General features: G+C 38.3%; 1 protein-coding gene across 1 annotated transcript in view; it reads right to left on the reverse strand.

Moving 5' to 3' along the window:
* Positions 1-25528, reverse strand: part of JAG1 (jagged canonical Notch ligand 1) — a 41443-nt gene extending 15915 nt beyond the window's left edge. The window contains exons 1-6 of the mRNA XM_063444020.1: positions 25137-25528; positions 24238-24543; positions 7842-7893; positions 4827-5081; positions 4254-4314; positions 128-258 (exon numbers count right to left, since the gene is read on the reverse strand). Of these exons, the coding sequence (XP_063300090.1) occupies positions 128-258; positions 4254-4314; positions 4827-5081; positions 7842-7893; positions 24238-24543; positions 25137-25214 (883 nt within the window). The 5' untranslated portion in view covers positions 25215-25528. The remainder of the gene's footprint in view (positions 1-127; positions 259-4253; positions 4315-4826; positions 5082-7841; positions 7894-24237; positions 24544-25136) is intronic.
* Positions 25529-27170: the final 1642 nt, after the last annotated feature.

Here is a 27170-nt window from a genome sequence, read left to right on the forward strand (position 1 = left end):
GCACCATTTACTTTAACATCAGTTGATAATTGCTCATTTACTGCAGTGGCATACAATTAGACCTTCATAGCACAAGTGCAGGATTTACATGTGAACGTTGGGAGACTGCGGTGTGATATTTGCATACCTTTGTCACAGAGCTGCCCACCCCAGTTCGTGTCACACAGACACTGCCACGGCTCAATGCACGTGCCATGGACACATCCAGGGTGCGGTATGCACTTGTCACAGTACTGGCCTTGCCATCCATACTGGCATCTACAAAAACAAATACATAAAATCATATAAAACATCTCATTAAGTGCATTTCGAAAACAACTGCCATGCAAGAACACAAAAATAGTATACGACATCTAGGTAAATATTTATTACACACATCAATGTGTATTTGGTAATGTTTATATATAATAATTTTTTTATTTTTTTTTGGTAAACAAACCTACTAGCAGTTTTGCCAAGGTCTCCCAGCCAATCTTTTCACAAAAGAATAAATGTTCCGGGAAGCCACGCATGATGCCATTGAACACAATAATACTCTATTCTCGGGTCATTCAAATGAGACAGGGAGGGTGGGTGTACACTACAAATCAATCTCTGAACTATGTCAGAATGGACAATCTATTGCGTGTAAGAGAAAAAGTCCCAGAGAACAATGAAAACTCTGCTTTCCTGTTAAAAAAAAAAAGCCAAACACACACACACACACACACACAGACAAAAAGGAGGGGTAGAATTAGCCTTTAAAAATGTGCTGTAAAGCAGGTTAACTCCAGAGATGCCAACAGGGCACACAAAATAGATAGAAAAGTAGATTATAAGTAAAAAAGGAATGTGTTGTATGTACTTGGAAAACTGCAAAATCAAGGCAGCAGCCAGAAAATGGAAAATCATTATAAACAAATAGGGAACTGTGGAAATTATGGCAGCTGTTTGGGTCAGCTGGGGAATTAAAAAAAAAAAAAAAAAAGAATAAACAAACACACAAAAAATGAGGAATGATCATCTTTAGATAAATAGGGGAATGTGGGTTTAAACTTTTTTCACCTCTCCCCCTGCCTCTCCTAAATCTGCCAAGAAGATGTTAGACAGAAAACGCTGACTAACACGTTAATGGATAAAGACACTAATAATATAGCAATGGACAGCTAAGATTCCAAAGCACAGGGACTAAACTACCTCCCCAAACCATTAAATTAGAAAAATAAACATCAGATAAGGGGTTAGGCAGACTTCAAAACAAAGGCATTAATTTTGAGGGAGCCAATCCATGCTATGGGAAAGGGTGTGTGTGCTCTACACAAAGAATCATTAAACCAATCATTTAATAGCTTTGGATAGGTAAACAATGTTTTAAAAATCCTTATCGTCGCAATCTGGAAATTAGAACTCAATTTATTCACACAATGGAATTAGAAAGTTTAGGCCAAAACTAGAAAATATTTGCAGTTTTGCTACCTTGGTTTAGGATTAACATTTCCCTTAACAATTTGCCATAAAGTCAGATTAACCCCTTAAGGACCAAACTTCTGGAATAAAAGGGAATCATGACATGTCACACATGTCATGTGTCCTTAAGGGGTTAAATGAGTGAGGTCATGCGCTTTACCAGATTTTAGAATCATTTTGAAATCGCCATCTTTCTTCAAAAAAATATTATGTAGCAAAATACACTCGATTGAAATATATGTTGTGGATCCTTTTAAAGAAAAGCTGGAAATCACAAAATATTAATTTGAAAACCGTGACAGTTATCTATTGTCAATGTTTTTTTCCCCGATTAACAAGAATGTAACTTTTTATTTTATTATTTATTGTATAATGAAGTGCAGAAGTTGAAGGCAACCCCTAGAAAGGACGCCATAAATAGCCTACAGTCACTCCTCAAAACAACAAAAACACTAATCTAAAACAGATGACGAGTATGATCAAGCTTCTCGTGAGACGTTAAAATAATTTTATTTAAATAAAGAATCACAAGAAATTTGTCAATTTTGTCGGGGCTTAAACCACAAAGATTAATAACTGAATCTAAAGCTGGTAGTGTTTAAGTAAGAAGTTCTTAATTTTATATGGTCCATTTTTTGAATTGCTATATGGGAAGCAGAGTTCAAACAGATAACAGGTACTGCAGATTCAAATGCAAATTAAAACAAGTTGCTAAAAAAAAAAAAAAAAAACTACTTACAAAAATTCCAGTGATTGATTACCATTATATATTTAATTGCTCATCCCCCACCCCGCCCAAAAAACAACAACCTACAAACAAAGTAAAATCTATGTACAATGAAGTCACATCAAAGTTATTTTAGACTAATTGTATGTGTAAGACCAACTGTATGGAATGCTTTCAAATATTAAGATGCAGCATTTTTGGGAAGGGGAATAGAACCATGTTGTTTATGAGCCATGGTATCCTAGGTGACGTATTTCACAATGGCAAAAAATCTCAATTGTGAAGATGAAGTTTGGAATTTGTTTTCTTGATCTAATCAAAATTAGGCATTTTCTGTTCCTTCATTCTCTCAAAAGACAAAAGGGACATTTTTTTTTAAATATGCAAATTAAGTGTGGGAAACTTGCACCTTAAGCAAATATGAGCAATAGTGCATGTCTAGGCACTGAGAGGGAGGGGATATCTAGAAAGGGAAAGGGATAAACAAAGCCTTGCAGGGACAGAGTGAGGCATGTTTATTTTGGGGACAAGTACGCAAATCGTTATTAGCCATCTCAAAACTGTCACTCATCCTATGATCTGGGCTTAGTACAAGAGGCTTATGACAAGCGTAGACTATGTATTACATTTCCAGTACATCAGTGTGACATTGTCCATCAGTGTGACAACATTCACACTATGCACTATTTTCTATATACCTTACAGCCAGATCAATGACGGCCACTCGGCCGGCCGCCTTTAAAAGCACCTTTATTGCAGGTTTTTCCATGAAGCAAAAAATAGACATTGTTATTCGTGAGCTGTGAATTGTCAGGAATTCATCAGGATATGACAACACTTCGATTCAAAGCCGCTCAGCAGAAAACATGTCAAAGTTGGAAAATTGTTCCCAATTCAGTTATTTTAGCTTACAACCTGGTGGACCCCTGACCAAGGGTCAATTCACTAAACAGTGAACATAAACACAAATGTGAGTATGGTATCCATACTGTGTTAATGGGGGTGGGGTGGGGGAGGTGGGAAGGGTTAGGGTAGTATTAGGGATTAGAAAGACTTAGAGGTTTAGGTGCAATTCTCCTGGTCTGTACTAGGAGAATTGGAACAATAAAATAAAGGCAATTTGATTGCGATATCTGTAACACGGGTAACTGAGCTATTCAGCAGACAACCGAACTGCAGGAAGCATTTGCTTGAAATAATGAAATTAACGGTTTGTGACGAGCTGGAAGAGTTAAAACAGCCCATTTATGACAAACAAGCAGCATTTGGCTGCTCTTGCAATTTATTAAATAGACCATACAGGTTTGTGTGCAACTGTGAATGAGCTGTAGAGTGGCAACATACAATACTATGCTACCACGGTTACAAGGAAGCTATAACTATTTATCTATATATCAAGTGGTTAATGTTTATTAAAGCTTTGATAAAAAAAAAAAAATATCAATGGGACCAGTAATGCACAATCCCCCAATATGCTACAAAACTTTGTGACGAGCAAGTAATTCTATCTAAAACAGAAGTGAAATAGTTATATGATGTTGAAGTACACGGTTCTTCTCTAAAATGGTTGGATAAAAGAAGATCTGTAATTCTTAGTCATCTCAATATTTGAATTATGAAATTGTTCGGGTATGTCTAAAACCTGCTTTCTATTGTATGCAAGCCAGGACCCAGTCAACTTCAAAGCACAGTAACAAACAGTGGCTACTGACAAGATTCCATCCAAGCTATTAACCTCTCAGCACTCAGACACTGGCTCCCAGGAGCACAGACCAAGAGATTTCACTAATCCCATTCTGAAGAATGCCGGACCTTTTTGCCTATTGATGGACTTGGGGAAGGGGGATGGGAAGGGACATTTGTGAAATGTTTTTATGCCAGAGGAGGCAAAATAATATTATACCCACTGCAGTCAAAGTATTTTATTAATAAAAAGGCCATAAATGCAAATAACTGACACATTAAACTATTACAACTATTACAACTCATACAACGCGTGCTGCATGTATCAGTCGTAACGGCATCAAATCATACTAGCCCACTCATAAAATAATAAAAATGGAAGAGAATGGTAAATTACTTGCAATCTCCTGGCGTCGTGCATGTACCATGTTTTGGGCTGCAGCCTTGACGACATATTGCTGAGGGGGTGGGAGAGGGAAAAAAAAAAAAAAAAACACAATTAGTCTTAATTTTATATATCTGATTAAACAATTATTTCTACCTCATTATGTATAGACCCATCATCCACAAACTGTCACAAGGTCACCTTCAGGGAGGCGTACAATTCATATGGCAGTGCCAAATAGTGGGACATCAGACGCCTGTCTCCCAGTGACATTTTTAGAATCCCACAATGACTAGTGTGCTGTGTTATATGCAATACGGGACACCAATTCATTTAGTGCCATGGCAACTACAACCACAGCAATCAATTCTTTTGTTTTATAGACTTTGCCTATATCTGGGTCAGGTCAGATGTGGCAAAAAATTAAATCTAAAATAAAATGCATGCAAATACTTGCAATTTGACTTGAGTTCAGGCTTTTAACAGTACCATTATGTAATTTAATTGTGGCAGGTAGACTTTAATACAGGTCAATTTGCAGTAGCTTCACTAAAACGGAACCTTAACTTGTATGATAATCCGTACCTCTTTTACATTCAGGTCCCATCCAGCCTTCCAGACAGGTTTTATTGCCATTCTGATCGCACATGTAGTGACCAAAAAAGTCATCCCTCGGTCGGCAAAATTTGTTGCAGCCAAAACCGTAATAATGCTCGTCACAAATGACCCGAATCTGGTATTCGAAATGTGTCATTGCGGCATTCTGTTTCAGTATTTGCCATTGTCTACTTGGGTTAATCATACCGGAGTGAAGGGCCTTCTCTATGATATCATCAGCGTCTGTACAAATATAGAAAATATAACACTTAAAAAAAAAAAAAAAAAAACACACAACCAAAAAAGACACAAACGACAAGACATTCCAAGAAAGATATTACAATAAAAACTTAAATAAATAAATAATAATTGTAAATTCCTGGCTCTCAGTACTGTGCTATAATGGCTCATTTTTGGGATTCACCATCAAATAACTTATGCAGACATACAAAAAGCACAGAATTCCGATCTATATGCTATATGATCATTCAAACTAAATACCAGGGATTTTATTAAGGGCAGTGCCAACATTTCTCCTTGGTGAACCTTTGTGTAGACACATAAACATGTTCATGAGAATTCTACTATAAATATTAAACCATGTAATCTGCACTGATCCAAAAATAGAAGCAGTAGTGGGATACTGTATATAATTGTTCAGAATTAAAACAGCATTAAAAAAAAAAATCTACACTTACACATCTGTCCAGCAGAGATTACAATTTAACTTGCAGGTAATGGTTAGTGCAATTAATTCAGTGCACGAATGTAAACTTTGTGCAAATAAACCCGCAGCAGGTAAAAAGAAAATTTTAGGAGAAAACGCACTTTGCAATTAGTTTAGAAAATATGCCTAATTTATTATTGTTTTTGTTGTCGTTTTAAATACAAGCCATAAAGCAAGACAAAGCACCTATACCTTTCAAAACAAGCACCCGCTTAAAGTTAGAATTTGAAATAATATTTCACAGTAGCCCGGAATATTGTACTCATCTGTGATAGTTTACTCTCTACTTTGGGACTCATGACTTAAATGATCTGACACGGTCTTACGACCTGCAGCAATCTCTGTTGACTGCAAGGTGAATAGTTAGCATAAAACATTTAAATTCACTTTGTAAACAGCCCCAGAAAGTGCACAAGTATGTAAACATACACGTCGTGATTATAAAATGAAAACAAAAAGCAGAAGCAAAAAAAAAAAAAAAAATAATAATAATGATTAGTTTTAACTGAAGAATAGGTTTAAACAAATCTAAAAAGTAATTTAGGTGGCGTAGCTAACAAGACGCATGGCGCCTGAGCTCTGACAAAAGCCTCACGGAACAGCCAACTTTTCCTCACCTCAGCATAAACTATCACAAACCCCGCTTACATTTGAAGACCACTCCCTAAACTTCTACCAAGACCTGAGCTGCCAGACACTGCAGTGGTGCGCATCCCTGAAGGAAGTAACAACGCAGCTGAGAGCAGCCGACATCACATATAAGTGTGAAAACCCAAGAGCACTCTTCACAGAACGAGGCGGACACCTCCACCGACTGACCTCGCCAGCAGAAGTAGCCCAGTTCCTGCACTCCCTGGGCATACACTCGGCCCCAAGCTCCGCATCGAATTCTGCACATTGCTGGAATGTCACCAACATCACACCTTTCACCCCAGCAAGGCCCACAGCTCCAGAATGAAGAGGCGTAACAGTGCTTCCCAAGCCAAATGGTGGCCCTGGCAAAGCTTCCCCCTCATGCCCTTTAATAAACACGCTACGCTAGAGTATACCTTGAATTGCTACTATTTTAAAACAAAAAGTGCAAACTTAAACATGCCATAACACTGTTTTACTATAACGATCGAGTCTGATGATGCTGTTGTGGCGATACAGGCACTGTTGTACCTACCTGCATTTAAAGAATAAAAAAATTATGTATATATATATATATATATACATATATATATATATATATATCCCAATTTATGTTGAGAAAAAACAATAATCTATCAAGATTACAATTAGAATAAAACACACGTCAAACTACCATGGGATGCTAGAGTGGGGTGGGTGTGTGTGTGTGTGTGTGTGTGTAACATTTAAAAAGTCAAAACAAAACACTTTCTTTTGCTAAATATTTCACAAGCATGTGAAGAATGCTGCTATAAGAGTCATGAATGTTATTGCACATTAAAATGAAACAATGTGCACACTGAAAACAATTGATATGTACTTTTCTAATATTTCGTAAAATGTTCTATAAGCCATCATCACAGCCAAGTTTCTTACAGACTCCGTGTCCATACAATTTTTAAACACAGAATTGGAAAACTGTCACAAATATAAAACAAAACAAAAAAACAAAAAAAGAATTTCCTTTTTAAAATTATTTTACGAAGAAGAGGAATGAAGCACAGGTTCCACAAAAACGGACACTGAGAATCAGACACACATAAACTGCAGCGCAAGGGGGGATAGTTTTCCTCTTAAAATTATAAGACGTATGCTTGTAAAGCAGAGGCAGGATCTACAGCTTGTCCTGGAGTCTGTGTCTGAGCCAATGAGCTGCAGAAATGACTAGTTGGCCTAGAGTTTGGGGGCATTAATAGTGTTACATAAAGACTGTCTGCAATGTTTCAGATATTCCCTGGTGAAAGAACACTTTAGAAACTGCAGAAGCAACAGTAGTATCAGAACAGTCTCTAGTATGTAGAGGGAACAGCTCTGCCAGATTTCAACAGGTCACACTTTAACAATGAGATAGTTATAGTACGGCTGAGCCACCAGTGGACTAGAGACCCATAACGGACAAGAACATCTTTCAAAAACAGAACTTCAGTTTTAGTCATATTGTATGCTGCACTCAAAATTCACATTTTTATATTCCTAAACCCTTGAAAGCCAATGGTTGGTATGCCAGCTTCGTAGACCGCTTCTCCCATGACGCTCAGTCGCAATGTGTGCAAAACTAGCCAATCCCAGAGGTTAGCTGCAGTTTTTCAGAATGACAGACTTACCATTTGTATCATTGTTGTAATCCCACGCTTCCACAACCAAAGTGTAAGATCTCTGAAATAAGCAAAAAAAAAAAAAAAAAAGTTAGAAAACAAGAATGATATTAAAAACACAAAAGTAGAAACACCTCTGTACCAAAAAATTGCTTGAGAAACTAAAATCATTCTGTGCAAACGGAAACTTAAAATCGGCAACAGATTATCCTTGAATCAAACATTATCTTCTTTTACCCCTCTAAGCTCACCTTATCCAGCCTCATTCAGCAGAAACCTTTCACCTTACATTACTTATCTTTGAACGCTAATGAGGCTCACAGATTTATCCAGAGAGAGTTATTTATACACGTTCCAAAGTGCAAAAAATGTGTCATTTCAATGAATAAATAATATGTATATGAAATTGCATTACACATGTACACACAAAATGATTAAATATTGAAGAAAACCCCAGGTTCCTAAAGGAAGGGAGAGGGAAAAATATATATATATATATATATATATTTAAAAAAGAAAAAAAAAAAAAAAAAGACAAAATGCCTAGATAGTAAAAATATATATATTTATAAAAATTCAGTCTTTGCAAACAGTAATTCTCTGAGCATCTGAAGCATTGCCTCATGGGACGTGCAGCTTTTCAGCACCTCTTAGAAAGCTTTGTCTGCAATAGACCATCACTGCTCCCACAAGTATCAGGTAACGAAGCAAAGAACTGATGAATTTTAGTGAGTTTGGAGGGAGGAAAAGGCTCTTTAGGACAAAGCTTTAGGTCCTAAGCATTGAAAACCTTAGGGCACAACTATGTGTCACATTTATAGCCACACTAATCTGCCCATGAGATCTGTAACATTCCAATAATAATCATAAGCATCTACTGCTTAAAGCGCTCCTTTAAGTTGGACTGATGCCAGCTATTGTATCTACGTACCCTTTTATCTCTACAGCAAGTCAGAAGTAGCCAAACCTCCAAGCTCACTTCAGGCTTCTTTGCCGACCGAGTAATAGCCATGGTGGGTCCACATCATAATATACCGTCTGAACCATTTAATACGAGCGCGCGACAATCTACACACCTCTGAGCGACACTATTTTTACAAGGCAATCAGACCAAGCCTTGTAGAAAATGCTGGCACTGACAAATGTTACTCAGCGAGTTTATTTTGCCAGCTTGAGAATTCCCAAACATCAGTAAGCTAATGGTAACAGATAATTACATAGAGAGATCCTTGACTGGTTGGTAGCACACAGCAATTCTGAGGTAAACAACACAAAGGTGTAGACAGTAAGAACTTCAGAAGTCAGCATAAAACTGCCTTCTAATAACTTGACGGAGCATGCAGTCTTTGAAGGAAACCCAGTATTTGTGAAGTACTGCCTTGGAATACAGCCGAAATATGTTGTATATACAGAAGAATCAAGATTCCATTTTGTTCAAAGGAGTACTGTGGGAAAATGCTAAGTGAACTTAGCATATCTGGACATGTACAGGCATGTATCGAAACCTCCAATACAAAAAAAAGAAAAGAATTAAGCAGAGATTGTTCAGTAGGGTATATGGATATTCGTTACACCTGCAGAAATTGTATATCATATAACATATACATACAAACTTATCACATGCAAGATCTAGGAATAGGTAAACATGGCCGAGCCTCAAAATATTTATAGCAAATCCAGGCTCCCTTGAGGTACAGCACTGCAAGGCCAGGTTTATCCATTAATTTGGGAGTTGAAAATCAAAAAGAACATACTAACACAGACCGAAAAAGTCAAATTGACCCCCCCACCTCTCCCCCCCCCCCCCACCAAATGTAAACAGTTTCGACCCAAGGTTTGCAATGCCTTCTTCTAATTATCCATTTATAAAATCAGAATTGTAGTGTACCGGCAGCAGGCTGTTGTACCACTATTTATACAGTAAAACAGGAAAAGCTGAGAAATTAAATCACTGTAGTACTTAAAAAAAAAAAAAAAAAAATCGCAATCCTTTGTTAGAAAAATACAAAATCGCAATATAACAACCTACAGTGAAAAAGTTAAACTCTACGTGCTAACAATACAATCTACGGATTTTGTGCAATATGCCTACTTGATCAAGACCATTCTATACAGAACGGTTCTGGAGCAATGTTGTAAGATTTATACAGAACATCTTCAGAACAAAGTGGTAAGATCTATGAAGAAGTGTTCTGAAACAATGTAAGATTTTTAAAGAACGGTTCTACAGCAATGTTGTAAGATTTATAAAGAACATCTCAGAAGCAATGTTGTAAAATCTATACTGTTCTGGAGAAATGTCGTAAGATTGATACAGAACTGTTCTGGAACAATAGTCTAAGAGCTGAGGTGTCAGTAGGAACATTTGTTTGATTTCCATGGTGACTGCCCCAAACTTAGCCTTTTGCTTTACAAATAACCTTCAATTTTGTCCTTGCACATAAATATTGCAGAATTGAATTTAAAATAAATAAAAAATATTGTTTACCATGTGGTTTATGCGCTTTGCTTTTTTGTTTTTGTTTTTATAACATGGCAAAAATATTTCTGGTGAAAAAGATCCAAACAATATTTTTGGCCCCCTGTTTCACTGACATTTCACGTACATTTTACTGCAAGACTGTATAAATATATTAAACACACAAAAAAACAAAACCTAAAAAGACACAAACCAAAAACAACCACATACAAGTATAGATTACTTTGAAACTGGTAGGATTAAGAGCATGAAGCTTTAAGTATATACTTGGAGTTTCTTTGATCACTCCTGAACAAATCATGATGCTCACAGCATAGGACAACACTGCTTTCTGAAGACCTTTTATCAGAAAGACCAATGTCCTAAGTCAGGATTACCTCTTGAACCGGGCTGTTCACAACTGGTGTGATACCAAAAAGGGTCGTATTCTGCCAACACACACACACACACGACCCTTTAGCCGTAATTATAATCCGTATGCCACACGTATAAAAACAGAATTTCAAGCAGACATTAACCCTTTAAATGCTAGAGCATGTGCACTAATCTGCGGTTTAAAATGATCTAAAAATATTCATTAGAATAGGTTGTAGTGTTCACAGTTACCTATAATTGGGGGGGGCCCAATTCACCCACAGATTAAGAAGAAGCTGTACTTTACAAACAAACATTATATTATTATTATTATATTTATATTGTGTGTTTGTGATGTGGGTGCTCACCATTAAAGTCCCCACCTCCCCATACCCGCTCAGCCTGTGCCGTGGGCAGTCAGAAGTTTAGGTAATGGTGTAAACCTCCCCATTCACAAAACTAAAATGGGAAATCAAAACAATAGCATTGCAAGTACCCTACGTGATAAAGCAAACGGCTGCTGGGGCTGGACCACATTTCCCATAAAAATCATACTAGATAGGGATTTATGGGATAGACTGTGAGCTCGTTTGAGCAGGGTCCTCTTCAACCTATTGTTCCTGTAAGTTTTTCGTGTAATTGTCCTATTTATAGTCAAATCCCTCCTCTCATAATATTGTAAAGCGCTACGGAATCTGTAGGCGCTATATAAAATGGCAATAATAATAATATACAATCAGACTTCACAGAGCGGAAAGAGAGGCTCCTAAACACTAGCGAATCTATTGATCTGGGCAACACTTACTGTGCATTTGTAACAGCAATGTCTCAATTTGTTTAATAAAGCAAAATATTTTTTGTTTTGTTTTTCTGGTTGGGGGAGGGTTAAAAATGTTACCCCAACGCAGCCATGGAATCAATTCTTCATTTATTTTAAGCACTGTGATGGGTGCATGAATCTGGCTGCATCAAAACAGAAGGGGTACTGCTCCGTTAACGGGTGAATTGCCAATCACATGCCCTGTAAGTGTTCAGGTTTACTGAACATCTCTGGAATGAATGCAACCAGCAGGTTTAAATGTTCCCATGACCAGAGATGACCTTTAGATCATCTTTAAATATACATTCAACCACAATAATAAAAGCAGTCAACTTATTCAAATGAGAGATTATATGCAGAGTCAAAGATCAGCTGTGTACTGATAATGTCACACTTAATTAGCCACTAGAGGCCTGACCCTGAGCCAAAAGATATACCCCTCCAGGGATAAGCAGACAAAAAAAAAGTATGAAGTAAGAACTGATGAGGTGCGGAAAACATTGCAGAACATTAGCAAAATGTGTAAGTAGTTTGTAATTTGAATTGTAAGTGGTATATGTGCCTGAAATAAATGGGATTACTGCGAACGTAAATAAAAGACCGCATAAACAACACATCAATCATCACCTATTTAACAAAATATTCAGCAGCACTCTATACAGCCAATAATACGGTAACATAGCAAGCATAAAAAACACTGTTGGCAAATTACAATTTAAAAAATATAAAAAATTTAAAAAATAAATTTAAAAAATGATTAACCCCTTAAGGACCAAACTTCTGGAATAAAAGGAATCATGACATGTCACACATGTCATGTGTCCTTAAGGGGTTAAAAAAAAAATAAATAAAAATCAAACCATGAATCAGCATTATATTAAAATATTTTTTCCTATTCAATAATACTTGGCTTTTGGAAAACGGCATGTTGGTTACTGCAAAGGTTAAATAAATTAGATATAAAATTGTGTGTTGCGCATGTTTGGGCCCACTCACACGCTGAAGTACAAAGCTTTTTCACATATAGAATGTCTTAATCTTTACGTAGTGCAGACACAGGTTACAGAGGGCCTCAGAGATTTTGGAAACAGAATGTTCTTGTCTATTGTTGCAACTTGCCTAAAGGATGGAAAAGCAGCACTGACTCAAATCTAGTATGTGTGTGTGCGCGGGTGACTCTTCCATATATCACTCACACTCGGATCTGGCAAGAAAGTGAAATGAGCCACTTCTCTGATAATACGGGTGTCAAGTGGTTCACTCTGCTTTTTCTAGACTAAAACACCTGTATTTTCAGAAGTTAGCATAGCATTCTAGTAGTGGTTAATCTACCTATGGGCAACATATTTTGACTATCCTATCCTGTAAAGTGTCACCAATATTTTGCTCACAGAACAGTTCAAAGTGTACTGGCAGTGTATGTGAAATTAGTTCATATTTAGATTGCAAGCTCACGGGCCTCTACGTACTGTGTATAAAAAAAAAAAAAAAAAGCTTGCTCACAGGAGGGCCCTCTTTACCTTTTGTATTGGTCGGTGCTTTCCCCCAAAATGTACAGTCTACTCAGGGAATTAAATGGCCACAAAGGCAGTGGAATCAGCAAGGGCAATAATTTAGATACAATTAAGCTTTTTAAAAAGAGATTTATTGGATTAAGACAGTGAATCTCTGGCCAAACTAGATGGCGTATAATAAGTAGAGGAAATAAGTAAATCACATTTTGTAAAAAGGCAATATAACCCTCTCTGTGTGCCAAGAGTCCTAAATTGCATGTGTTTTTTTTTTTTTTTTTTAAATAGGTAACAAAGCTTCACTAGGGGCCTTGTAAGTAAACTGCTGATGTGATGGAATGCACGCTTTCACATAATTCCTAGAGAAAGAAAAACAAGAATTGATGAGCGATACCTTATTTACTGATGGGGCAGCAAATAAAGCTGCTTACTCAACGGGTACCACGTCAGACACTCACTGCCAGACTGCGCACCATCAAACTGTGGTACCTTCTAATAGAGAACATGTGTGACCAGAGGGCAGCGGTGAACAAATTTCACCACAACATCCGAACAGAAATATTACATTTCAGGAGTTTGTTTTTTGTTTTGGGTCGCCCCCCTCCTAAAATCATTATCCTTTTTCTACTGAGCCTAAACCACAATCTAGTAACTGCATTTGTGAACTACCTTGCACCAAGGCTGACCTGGGTTTGCCAAAAAATGATGGACCGGGAAAAGAACGGAAAAAAAAACAAAAAACACAAAAAAACATTGTTGCTATGAACACTATGGGTGCACGTTCTCTAATAAAGCAGGCTCATCTCGGATCTGGCAAACCTACTGGAATAATGTGCATCCTCTGAATACATAATGTGCTAAAGTTGTCATTGTGTGAATTAAGTCCATGGTTTGTCTGTGAGCCGAGCTCTGCTGAGTGTACTGCAGCTTCCTGTTGCTTGTCCTGTACGCGCATTATATTTGGATGGGTCCCATTATGTTCTGTAATCCTTGTTGCAGTCAGAATGGCCACACTATTGTTCTTGGTTAATATTAGCAGTCACTGCCTGTCTGGGTGGCCAGACTACAATCGCATTATAATCACTAAAACTAGCAAGTATTAAAACCAAAACGTATTAAAAAAAAAAAAAAAAAAGTGACAAACCAGATCAACTATCTGCCAATATTTTAAAAAAATAGATCTCAGTGAGCAAAGGAAACCTCTCCGGAAGGGACAAGGGAAAAAAAAATATATATATAAAATATTAACACTTAGACATTCTAACTAGATTTACAGTGCAGGAAAAAAAAATCAAATCAAATTCACTTTTATTGCTGCCATACGAATGGCTTACTCATAATTTGACATTAACCTACCTTCCTCAAGACTCCTACTGATAATTAAACGCACTGGTTAAAGAGGGTGGCAAGGTTAATAGATAGAATACCATATGTCCAGCCATGCACAACAGTCAGGTTCACACACAGCAAGCATGAACAAGAGGCCTTTCTACCATTTACCGCTAAGTGCAGAAGATTGGGTCGAGCTGGTAAAAAAGGGACTTTGAATCTTTGGCAATTAGCAGCGAACATTTTATGATTCCCTCTCTATTGCGAAAGATTGCAGGAACATAGAATTCAGTGCTAACTAATACAGTTGCTTAGAGCAGAAGGAATGACCTTTCAACAAACACTGAAAGTCAATGGGTATGTCTTGTATCTTTACTTACCTCTTATCTAAATAACTATGGTGCATCTTTCCAATTGCAGTATTTCTGAATTACACAATTTGTATCATGTAGGAAAAAAAGGCAGGAAACATAGCCCAGAACAGTGTGCCATGCAAGGCATACTGGTTCACCTGAAGTCACCTTGAAATGTCCCACAAACACTTTGTATTCTGGGTTGTAAAATTTTGAAAACATTCCTTTTTTAGGTCTCTCTTTTTTGAAAATAAAGTTTTGGTGTTCAAATAAAAAAAAAAACAAAAAAAAAACTACAGGGTTAATGTGTGTTATATATATATATATATCTCTCTATTAAGGCTCCACGTAAATGTGACCTTTATAACACAATGATGAAGGTAAGAAAAATGTAGTTGTGTCTTTAAAATGTTTTGTTCCTGAAGTGTGCCATGGTCCAAAATAAGGCTGTGTCTGTGTGAGCAAAAAATGGGTCTTTAGCTAAAGGAGATCTACAACCATGACTTGCAAGCGGTACCTGTATTCCACGGTTTTAGAACATGAATCAGCAATCTATGACACGCGGGACATGCATGGCAAACAAGGCCCACATAATTAGTTTGGGAGATCTAAACAGAGCCCCCTCAGAGTTCAAGGGAGCAACTCCAGCAAGGGCAGTCAGACCCCCATCTCACGATCCTTTGTGATCAGACACTTTACAATGATTGAGAGAGTTGTCATACAGATTACCATGGTAATACTATAACTCGCTGGGAAAGTGCCAGAGGCACAAGTGGTCTGCAAGAACTGAAGGTGAAGACCACAAACTCAGACCATTTGACGCCCAGAGTTCGTCAAGGATTTATTTCCCATCCCCAGCAAAAAGGTGGCATATTAGGAGGGACAGTCCCCATTATTGGTCCAAATCGCGCAGTGCCTTTTTTCTAAGAGCTCCATAGATATTTAATGCAGCAATTATGCACAACATTCCACAACACACACACACCCCAACAAAAAACAAAAACAAAAAAACACACACCCAGAAAACATTAATTCTTAAAAATGTTGTACCTTCCTGATTTTTATTTATGGATTCCAGAGCTCCACCTTCAGGCCTCTCACTATTCAACTGGAAGCTCTCATTTCCTAGCAGGGAGTGATACAATGGACATCGGCCTTTAGGAGGCTTCAACACTGCAGACATTTGTAAAATCTCATTCACATAAATAAAAAGTAACACTTGTGCAAGTTAAGGCAAGTCACCAGCAGCTTACTTGCACTTGAGCGGTTTCACACTTCCCAAAATGAATGAGATACCGTCAGCAGCTGCACTGCACGTGTACAGTTTTTACAATAATTCTAGTTATTACTGAGCATATAACCATGGGACATCACACATGTTTGCATCATCCTTCTTCCGCTGAAATGAATTGCAGATTAAAGATTGGCTGAGAGAATCCAGCCTCTCAGGGATACACGTGTTTTTACACACATTGATTTCATAGTAATAAATGAAAATCAATAATAACATGGTAAAGCTGCTGAAATCCTGAGTTGATGATGCTCAGAACACAGCTGATATCTAGCTTTAAAAAAGGACCACAAAGCAAAAACTGAATAGAATATATGCAAATATTTTTCCTAGGAAGAAAAAAAAAAAGAAAAAATTACAATATTGGTTTCTCCTTCTCAAAGTAGGTCTGAAAAGTCATATTTGTTCTCAAATCTACTAAGAAAAGATTTTACAAAAGAAATAAGACATCGCTACAGGGCTTTGTGTGTGAAGTATGTCCTCAATTTATAAAAGTTCCAATTTCTATTGAAATTTCTTTGTAAAAAATAAACATTGTTACACCCCCTGGCTGTCAGACAACCTGTTACTTCCTGGTTTGGCAAGCGCAGTCGAACTAAACTCAGGAGGCAGCAATTGCACAGAGCACCTGCCTTGCAAAGACCTCTCATTGAGCTGCATAGGGAAGTCTGTGATTGGACAGCCATAGAAAGTCTGGGCGGGGTTAGGAGGGGAGGGCTTGCAAAGGCTGCAGACAAGAGATCTGCAGCTTTTGCAAACTGTGTTGATATACTCCCAGTTAACAAAATGCACAATTAGATGCATGCATGTTTTCATGGGAGTAGATCTCTTGTAACGATAGATTTATTTTATTTTGCAGGGGAGTGAACGACTTATTTGGCACGGGAGTGAAAATACATCTAGAAATGGGGAGGAGGGGGGGTCTTTCAATGTCCCTTTAAATCCAGCAATGCAATTATTTGAAACAATTAAAATGTCTGACAGATTTTATATTCAGTGCTGCAAAACCACTAGTAATTTTCTGATCACATATCATCCTTTCCACATAACATACACACGTGATCAGAAAACAGCAAAGTGTTTAAAGTTACACTTGTGTCAGGACGTTAACTGAACTGTAACGTGGGGATAACAAATTCATGCTGAACTAGTACAAAATGTCAAGCCCTGAAAATGAAGATATAGCCAAAACTCTCAATATGATTACTTTTTTTTGTTAAAAGACCCTAGATTAAGGTAACTACAGCATACAGCAGGTTTGATTACATGTTATCCTAGGTCTGTTGATCCCATGCATTAGTTAACAGGAATCCTGCAGGCTGCCATAGTTGTTGACAGTCACACTGCTTGCTGCAGAGAGACTCGTTATTGAACAGTTCTGTCTCATCTGGCTATTTGGGCCAGAAATTTTAATTCACCACACAATTGCTTACAACTCCCAGTTTACTGTGTAATCACGAATGTAATGTTCAGAAATGTCACACAAAACGTGTTACACAATATACGCCGCCAGAAAATGGATTATAGATTAAAAGAAAAAAAAAAAATAATACTCTTACAACAGATATCGTTCAGCATACAATAAAGATATGCACCACTTATAAAAGTAGTGAGACTGTTTTCTGTGCGTGCTTGTGGTCTCATCAGTTATCAAATTACAAAACCATTTTAACGTTATTAAAAAGGGATACTATAGTCACCAAGAACAACTACAGCGTAATGTAGTGGTTCTGGTGACTATAGCGTGTCCCTGCAGGCATTTTCATGTAAACACTGCCAAATCAGTGAAAAGGCAGTGTTTACATTACAGCCTAGGGACACCTCCAGGGACACACCGACAGCCACTAGAGGTTCTTCCTGGGTCATGCACAACGTGCAGTACTGACATTCAGAGTCTCCACGCACTGCATGGAGGTGCTGAACTTTCCTCATAGAGATGCATTGATTCAATGCATCTCTATGAGGAGATGCTGATTGGCTGAGATTGTCATTTCTGAATAGAAAGGTAAGTTTTTACCTTATTTAAGTGGGATAAAGGGGACTGGCCACCTAAATCTTGATTTTAACACTATATGGTCAGGAATACACGTTTATAACAATTTCAAATAAATATTATTCATGGGAAAGCAACATTTCTCAATGAGAAATACTTCAAGTATATTTATCTCCTGACCCACAGACATCATTGGGGACATTTATCACAGCAAAACAGGCGCTATTTCGGTGCACCCAGCTAAATGTTGAGACATTCTATTAGGTTACCGTGGCGATTGCTCCTCATATTTGCACCTTACCCGTTTCGCCTTGATGGAAAACTCCTACGTGCTTTTTATTCAACTCCAGATTATGTATCCTGATTTTAATGCATTATAGGGAAAAAAAACAAAAGAAACAAACAAACAAACAAAAAAAACACGTTCCTTTAACATAAAACAAAAACTATACGTTATTTTGTGTGATCCATAATGAATGTCTGAGGAAAATACTTCAAATAACCAACTTCCCTAGACAGACAGGATCTTGTAACCCACAGGTTTTCTACACAGGATACATGGAGAAAGTTAGAGCTTTAATGTGGTGATTATCTCAGGATAGCAAGTTCCTTGCAGGGTGATAAGAAAAAATAAAAAAATAAAAAAATCCTAGACAGAGCTCGTTTGAGCAAGGCCTTTTTCAGCTCGTCTGTTATATTCTGTATATAAATTACTTGTTGTCCAATATCCCCGTTTTAAAATTGTAAAGCGCTGCGTAATAGGTTATAGGTTGGCGATAAATTAAATGATAATAAAAAATACCAAGAAATTCAAAGAAGCCAATTTCTTAGAGGTTAGGGTACTGCAGATTATCATAGCCAACTGCTAACCCCATTTAACATAAGTCAAACATACACCACATACATTATACACACACACACTACGTTTTAGATTTGACACCCCCTAGTAGCCAAAAAGTGTAATACTTTAAAACTTAAGTCTGGTCTTCCTGGTGGCTCTCAAATGATAGAAAAGTAACAGTGAAATACAATATCTATAGGCATGGATAATATAAAGAATATATCACCCATTGTACAGCGCTATATAAATAATAATAATGCATTAATCTAAATCATGCAAATTAAACGGAATGTAAAGCAATAATAAAATCCTTGCCACATTCACACCAGTAGCTTAACTTACCTGATGCACATATACCTGTGATAGATTAAAAACTGAGATTTAGGCCAAAACAGCCTTATTAAAGCAATGTTTTCAAATTCAGCCATTTTCCAACCTGACTTATTTTGAGCCTAAAGTTTGAAATTCAGTTTAAAAAAAAGGTTTTATGAAACCTATTGTGTACAGGAGGTAGAAGGCTGGAAGGAACCAGGGCCATTTTTTTTTACAAAGCTGTAAAAATGAAGAAAATAAATAAAATACAAGATACTCAGCCACATACAGCAGGGGGTCTAGAACAAGATGGAGGGAGAATACTGCAATGGGGGTGGGGGAAAGGATTGAGAGTGAGATACAAGTGTGTGAGAGAGAGTGTAGGGGAATAGAGACACTCTCTCCTCTGTTATCACTCTTTTCTGTGTGTGTGTAGGATAGTGGGAGAGACAGACAAGTGTGTGTGTGTGTGTGTGTGTGTGTGTGAATAGAGACACACTCTCCTCTGTTCTCACTTTATTCTGTGTGTAGGATAGTGGGAAAGACACAAGTGTGTGTGTGTGTGTTGTGGGAAGGGGGGCAGAGAGACAGGAGATTGCATTATGAAGTTCTGTTGCGATCAGACAGGTAAGTAACCATACTCAGATATAGTTAAAACTTCTCGAAGTGATTATACCTCTGGGGTGACAGAGTCCCTCGCTTTCTGGTAAAGTGACTGTAAAGATTCTACTCAGTAGCTGCCTGCCCAAACCAGGCTTTTACTTATCGTGTTGCACCTTCACCCTCCTCCTAAGGAGTATGTATTTTCTTTACCAGTCATTCCTTGTTAATGAAAAGCAAGTGTTACTTTTTTTTTTGTTTGTTTAGATGTAGGCCCTGAAAGTTAAAAATCCACTATAAAAAAAACAAAAAAAAAACACGTATCTAATGATACGCCATGATAAATTGAATACATTCGGTATCCACATGCGGTGTGTGATGACAACAAAAATGAAGACTTTCAGAAATAATTTTAAAAATACAAAGTTTTTTTGAGGAGGAATTGCCTCTAGGGGCAGTCATTCTGAACTTCCCACTAGAGGTGTATAAACACTGACTTTTTTTTTTGTAAAGCGATTTTGGTGCACAAAGTGTCTGTTCAAATTAAATAAGTAGGACTCTCAATCCCAAGGACTTCAAAGTATTAGTTTGGAACAGCAATAACAAAAGTTTGCCTACCCCTCGATTAGATAATCATCTATTCACAAAACTTTACATCACTTAAAAAGATACATTAAAAACTATTAATACGATGACTATAACTACCGTATACTGAAACTCAATCTAAATATGGCAGACATACCACTTTAAGCGTTTTATTTTATGCTCGGAAAATTACAATTGTGGGGTACAATACTGGTTGCCCAACAATTATAGGATATGTGTACGAGTTGTGAGAGAGCCATGGTTGAATACTGCTCCCATTAAACAGTAAACCCCACCGAGACAAGGACATTTTTTTTTTTTTTAAATGAATCTTTACTTTTGCATAAACCAAATTCAACAACAGGATATACCTGGCCTTCAAACTAGGCCTGAAACCCTCAGTCACTTGTAGCTCACACAAATTAAGATGATCAAAAAGAGACAAATATTAATTAAAGCAATCCTATCTCAAAGTCAAATAGATGTGCCAAGCATGTTAAAGAGACAGGTTGCAATTAATCATTTTTTCTTCTTCTCTCTTAACTTTCTCAAACAAACTTTTGGCACATGCTATAATTGGCCAACACCACGAGGATTTCATAGGAGGCACTAACAAGACTGCTTTCTTTTGCAGGTGCACGCTTTGTGCAATACGCAGGCGTACAGACCTGTATCCTAGCCAACTTTTTTTAGCCAATGACTTCAATTTATTTATAGTCACCCCCTCTCCCCCAGATCCATTACAACAGAAGACTGTTACCCCATCCATGAACACAACTTGTAAGACACAAAAAAAAACTAACACATTATTTGAATGCCAATTCCTACAAAATATTTATTGGCAAAGCATTTCACACATTGCTCAGCTAAAGGGAAATATGTTTTGCACTTATGACAAAGCAACATCTCTTTATTATTATTTTTGATAATATAGTAATCTAAAAGGGACAGAAACCGTCCCTGCATTGTCCTGTTCTAAAGAAAAAAAATAAAATTAAAATTTTAGAACCAAAACAAAGACAGTATTCCGGTGTCTACACTGCCTTTCACATGCTTCTTTGCAAATGACAGACCAGTGAAAAAAAAAAAAAAGGAAAAAAGTCTTTATAAATCCATAACAGTGAATTATAAGTGTGTTCAGGATCAAACACCTGAGTTCTATTTCCTCAAGTTGGTAGGCAAACATCCGAATGGGTCTGTCCTTCAAAAGACTGAGGGAAAAAAAAAAAGTCAAATGCCACAACAATAGAGGTCCACACTGGTTGGCAGCACTTCAAATACCACAGATTTTTATAAAAAACCTTTTATCCCTTTGATGGTATATTTGATAACAGTTTTATCTCACTATGAGCAAAGCCTGGCTCTCTTTCTCCCAACAGAGGTAACTTGTGTGAACCAAACCATTGTGCCAGTATCTGGTCTCAGGAGGAATACAGCCAGATATGCAGTTCAGGAACCCAGGCTGTCACGGCAGTAGGGATTACAAAAATATGCTCATTAAAAATAAAAAAGTAAAAAAATTCCCAGCTCGTGCATTTTCTTCTAATATGCCGTATATGATGGGCTTGCAAATCAGAACGTTGTACGCACACCACGGACAGACAGTGTAGCTTGGGCCAGGACATTAGACTTGTTTGAAAAAAAAAACAAAAAACAGCCTGTTACAACAAGGGTGGCCCAAGAAATAAAACAAACACTGGCCCTGTGGGTATCTGCAAGGCTAAGAGCCTGAACACACATACCACTGGGAGAGAGGAGAGAAGGGGCCTTTGAGCCAATTAGGCTTCCTCAAGGTTAAGCCTAGGATGCCCACACAGGGAGGAGGGCTAGGCAGTTAAAGGGGGGTGGGGGGGAACTGAATACAATACATTTAATAAAGTACTTTTACATAAAATAAATAATTTAACTAAGAAAGCAACCCATTCCTTACTATCTGCCAATAACAGCACTAATATAGATTTTAATTTGAAAGATTCAGGGCATCTTTGTAGCAATAAGCGTCCTACCATTAGACCAGCGGTAGGCAACCTTGAGCACTCCAGATGTCGTGGACTACATCTATTTTTACAATAACATTACAGCCGTAATGCTGGCAAAGGAGGGGGGGGGGGGGGGGGGATTGTTGTCCACAACATCTTAAGTGCTAAAGGTTGCCAACCCCTGCGTTGGGGCCTTTAAAAATAAATACATCTAAAGATGCATTTTCTCTTCGCCACTCGCATAAAAAAGAAATAAAATAAAAAAATTGCAACGAAAGTGAGATCCTCTTATAAAACCATGTATTCAGCATTGCATAATTACTCAAATTTATCACCGGGCTGTATATTGTAATATTATTAACTGGAATATATAATATATATCCCAGTTAAACCTCATGCAGGAACAGATACGTGGGTTAAATATCTAGATAAAAGTCGGCCAAATCCTTTGTCATATTAAGCGCTTTGCTAATTTATAGTGCATGTACTGATTAAGTGCAGTCTGGCAAGGACTACGGAGAATACAAAGATCATAGCCTTTTTAGGGGTTAATTTTGCCACAGCAACATAGGGAAAAAAAATAAAAAAGTGATTAATAGAAGTGCCACTCCTTGAACCACAGTCAGCACACCCACCTCTGCAACACCTGGCTGGGATCGTAGGACATGGCTGGAGGGGCAGGGCAGGGTAACCACTGGAACAGGGAGGGCACAGACAGCGATCCCTGGGCACGGTGATACACTGCAAACCCCACTGGAGCCATGCCAGCGCTGCCTTTAAAAGGCATGCAAGAAGATTGCAAATTTATACATGCGAAAACACATGGGCAGCGAGGGATCCATGCCACCCTGCTAGCTTCATTTTTTTATGGTTTCCACAACAAGGGGAGGGTGTGAGATTAGCTTCCTGTTAGCTAATGTGTGATCCATAGTTTCATATAACAAAGTTAAAGGCATGCTTCCCCCCCAATATTAAAATTCTAATCTGCCTACATAGCTGAATGGACTTGAGCTTGATTAAACTAAAAACTATTACGAACATCAAATGCAGCTGGGATGAAAATGTGAGATTCCCCAACATTCCAACACTACGAGCAGAAAGGTTCTCAAAGAAACAGGAGAAACACACACACACACACACAATGCTCCAACAAGACAACCTTCACATAGAAGCAAGCATATAAAAACTCAGGAGATGGGGGAGGGAATTAAAAGAGACCAACAGGACATTGCTAGAGAGGTTTAGATGAGAATAATCCACTCTGTGCTTGTCATTTCTACCCAGCCACCATGCACAGCGACCTTCTGACCCCTTAATACCTCCACAGAGGGGTAGATAGGCATCTCCCAACTAAAACTAGACAAGTTCTGTCCATATCAGCCCTATTTCCATCCAAACAACTAGCCATGTAATAACCCACAGCGTGCAACTGAGATTGTACTCATAGTTCCCAACACTCCTCCCTGTCTCCTGAGTCCACTCCTGGAAATCACAGCCTCCCCCCCAATCCACTCCCTCAGCCAAATCTGGATCTACCTAATGCACTGCATAAACGTTCCATGTTACAGAGCTACAACTCCCATCACGCACAGACAAGACATTAACCCAATCATGTTACTCATTTTTAACCATCTGAGTGCCAGCAAACTCCTTTACTCATTTCAGAGTCAAAAACATCAATAAATAAAAACTTGTATCACATATCTGCAAGTAATGAGACTGATCTTCTTAATCCATCACCCCCTCCCAGCTTACTGTGCACTATGGCCCCTGGAGTACCACTTAGGGAATGGCACAAGCCCATTTGGAGGGGAAGGGGTTAAGGAGCCTAGCACTGCATGTTTACTCAGTGCAACCCAAAAACATATATACAAAAACACATGCATGACTGGTCAAGGATGGAAAAAAAAAAAAAAATAACCAGCAAATGCTGAAATCACAGTAAGCCACTGACTCACCGGCCAAGCAAAACTGAAAGGCAGCACAATCCTGTTCTTCTCAATATTCTGGCTGTATTTTAGGGTAAAGGAATTGCCCCCTATGACAGGGGTAGATCCGGAGCCGAAGCTGCAGGGCCCTCCTGCGGTCACCCTGGACTGATACTCCTTTAGGCAAACTTTAAAGAAAGTGTCACACTGGTCCCGGGTGCACTTTCTGTCGCTGGGATTGCGGATTCCATCGCAGCAATTGCCATTCTGCACCTCTCCATTGGGATTCTGCATTGATAAGATTTCCAATTCGAACTGCCCTGATGCTATAGACACCTGTTACAAACAGCAGAAAAAAAGCGAGAATGCATCAGATACCTGGGACAAAAATAAAAAATAAAATACAAAAATATATAGATATAATGCATTGCGTTTCAATGCTGAATTAAAAAAAAAATTAGGACTTTCTTCCATTGTACTGGCTGCACAAAAATCACAGTCAAAGAAACGTAGACATTGTGTTTTAATGCAGACTTAAAAAAAAAAAAAAATTAGAAATGTTTTAAAAATGACTTTCCTTCCATTGTATTGATGGCAAAACTCACTTACAGGGACATGCATTAAAAAGAATGCATTCTGTTTAAAGGCACATGGTGGGGTAAAACTAATCCCAAACTATTCTATAAGAACGATGCACTGTACAGATCGGGGATTATCCTCCATGTGAAGCTTTAGGTTATTAAAAAAAAAAAAGAAGAAACCCAACACATTAAGGAGAGGCAGCCAATCCTGGTGTTAAGAAGTAAAAGAAAACAAAATGTTTTTAAAATTTTTAAAAAAAAAAGGAATTTTTTTTTGTGTTTTGTTCTCATGATCCAGAAGTGACTTTTTTTGTTTTTCTTTTTAATAAAAAAGAAAAGTGAACGTACCTTTACCCGTAAGCATAGTAAAAGAGTGAGGCAGCTGAGGGTAATGTCAGATAACAGGGGTCTCCTCGGTAAAAGCATCGCCTCCTCTCTGCAAGTGCTGCTCAGACACCAATGGAAGCGGTGACCGATGCACAGCTCTGATATACTCTGCCGATTGCAGCATGCACGACTGGAATCCAACACGCCGGCCCTGAATGCAAAGCAGCCGGCCTCCTATCAGCAGAGAATCCTTTCTTTTACTATTGATTCGATCCCTTTTCTTTTTGTTGCAAATCAGCTGCGAACGTTCGATCAGACAGACAATAAGAGGCAAGATGGGAAAGGCTGTCTGTGAGCAGAGTGACTGACTGCTTAATCTATGCACAGCCTGCAGGAGGAGCAACACAAAGCATGGAAGGGGGAGAGACAGAGGGGTAGGCAATGGCTGTCTCTCTCTCTCTTTTTTTTTCTCCTCTTTTTTTAATATTCATGAATCAGGGGCTGGTCATATGATGTTTGTTACACCTCCTAACCCTAATACACTTGAGAACTTTTTAGAAGACTGACAGCAAAAGGAGAAAAAAAAAAAAGCTGTACTAAGGTGAATGAGACAGGTAGGAAGTTAGGATTAGCTGGCAACAGACAGATCAGGTGCCAGTCACAACAAGACAAGGAAGACAGCTTGTGCTAACTTGTGCCATGAGAGGAAGAGACAGTCAAACCAAACAGGCATTTTCTATACTTTATTTTTGCTCTATGACTGGGGATTGATTTATTAGCAGGAAATACATTACACAAGTGATCACAGTAGGTATCCTGTTTGCAGAGCTAAATTACTCCAATATATAGAGAGTCCTGCAGGGTTATTCACTGAAGTGTGAGTTGCCAAAGGGTTTTTAATCACTAAAGTCCCAATGGTATCATATTAGAGAAACACTCAAATCACCAGCCCACTGTAGTGGTTATGGTGTCAGGAGTGATCTTTAAGCGGTTTAAGAAGAGTTTGACAACTTACCTCTTGCCAGGTAGATGCCAACACCTCAATTGTGAGGGGGGCGTAAGCAACAGTGGGCACACAGTGAGACCCAGGGAAATTGTCAAACCATTCTTAAAGGACCACTCTAGTGCCAGGAAAACATACTCGTTTTCCTGGCACTAGAGTACCCTGAGGGTGCCCCCACCCTCAGGGACCCCCTCCCGCCGGGCTCTGGAGAGAGGAAGGGGTTAAACTTAACTCTTTTTCCAGCGCCGGGCGGTGAGCTTTCCTCCTCCTCTCCATCTTGATCGCGACGTCATCGGCTGAATGCGCATGCGCGGCAGGAGCCGCGCTCGCATTCAGCCGGTCGCATAGGAAAGCATTTACAATGCTTTCCTATGGACGCTTGCGTGCTCTCACTGTGATTTTCACAGTGAGAATCACGCAAGCGCCTCTAGCGGCTGTCAATGAGACAGCCACTAGAGGATTTGGAGGCTGGATTAACCCTCATTATAAACATAGCAGTTTCTCTGAAACTGCTATGTTTATAAAAAAAAAGGGTTAATCCTAGAGGTACCTGGCACCCAGACCACTTCATTAAGCTGAAGTCGTCTGGGTGCCTAGAGTGGTCCTTTAAACGGTTTAATTTCTACTCTACTCTGAGAGGGTGCCAGGTCACACTGTGCGCCATAAAAATTACAGCTGGCTGTAGTGGTTATGGTGCTCGGAGTGTTCCTTTTAAAATATCCATGGCAAAATTACAGTTAAATTAGCCAAGCTGTGACTTGAGCAGAGTTGGTCGATTTTTTTTTTTTTCCCAATCTATTTTAGTCTCCGTTTTGCCATTCAGGTTTTAATTTGCTACGCTGCGGCCATTAGTGAATAAGCGTTCAAGTGAATTTCAAATTTTAGGCAACATTACCCAAACTGGAAAAATTCCCCCAGACAGCTGTGTTTTTGGATTTGGCTAATTTGTCCTATAATTTAAAATTCTCAGCAATTAATAATTTAGGGGTTTGTTCATTAATCTCTGCATTGTAGCAAATTAAAGACTGAACTGCAAAATATAGGAAAAACTG

The sequence above is a fragment of the Pelobates fuscus genome, chromosome 2, assembly GCF_036172605.1.
Source record: "Pelobates fuscus isolate aPelFus1 chromosome 2, aPelFus1.pri, whole genome shotgun sequence".
Lineage (NCBI taxonomy): Eukaryota > Metazoa > Chordata > Amphibia > Anura > Pelobatidae > Pelobates > Pelobates fuscus.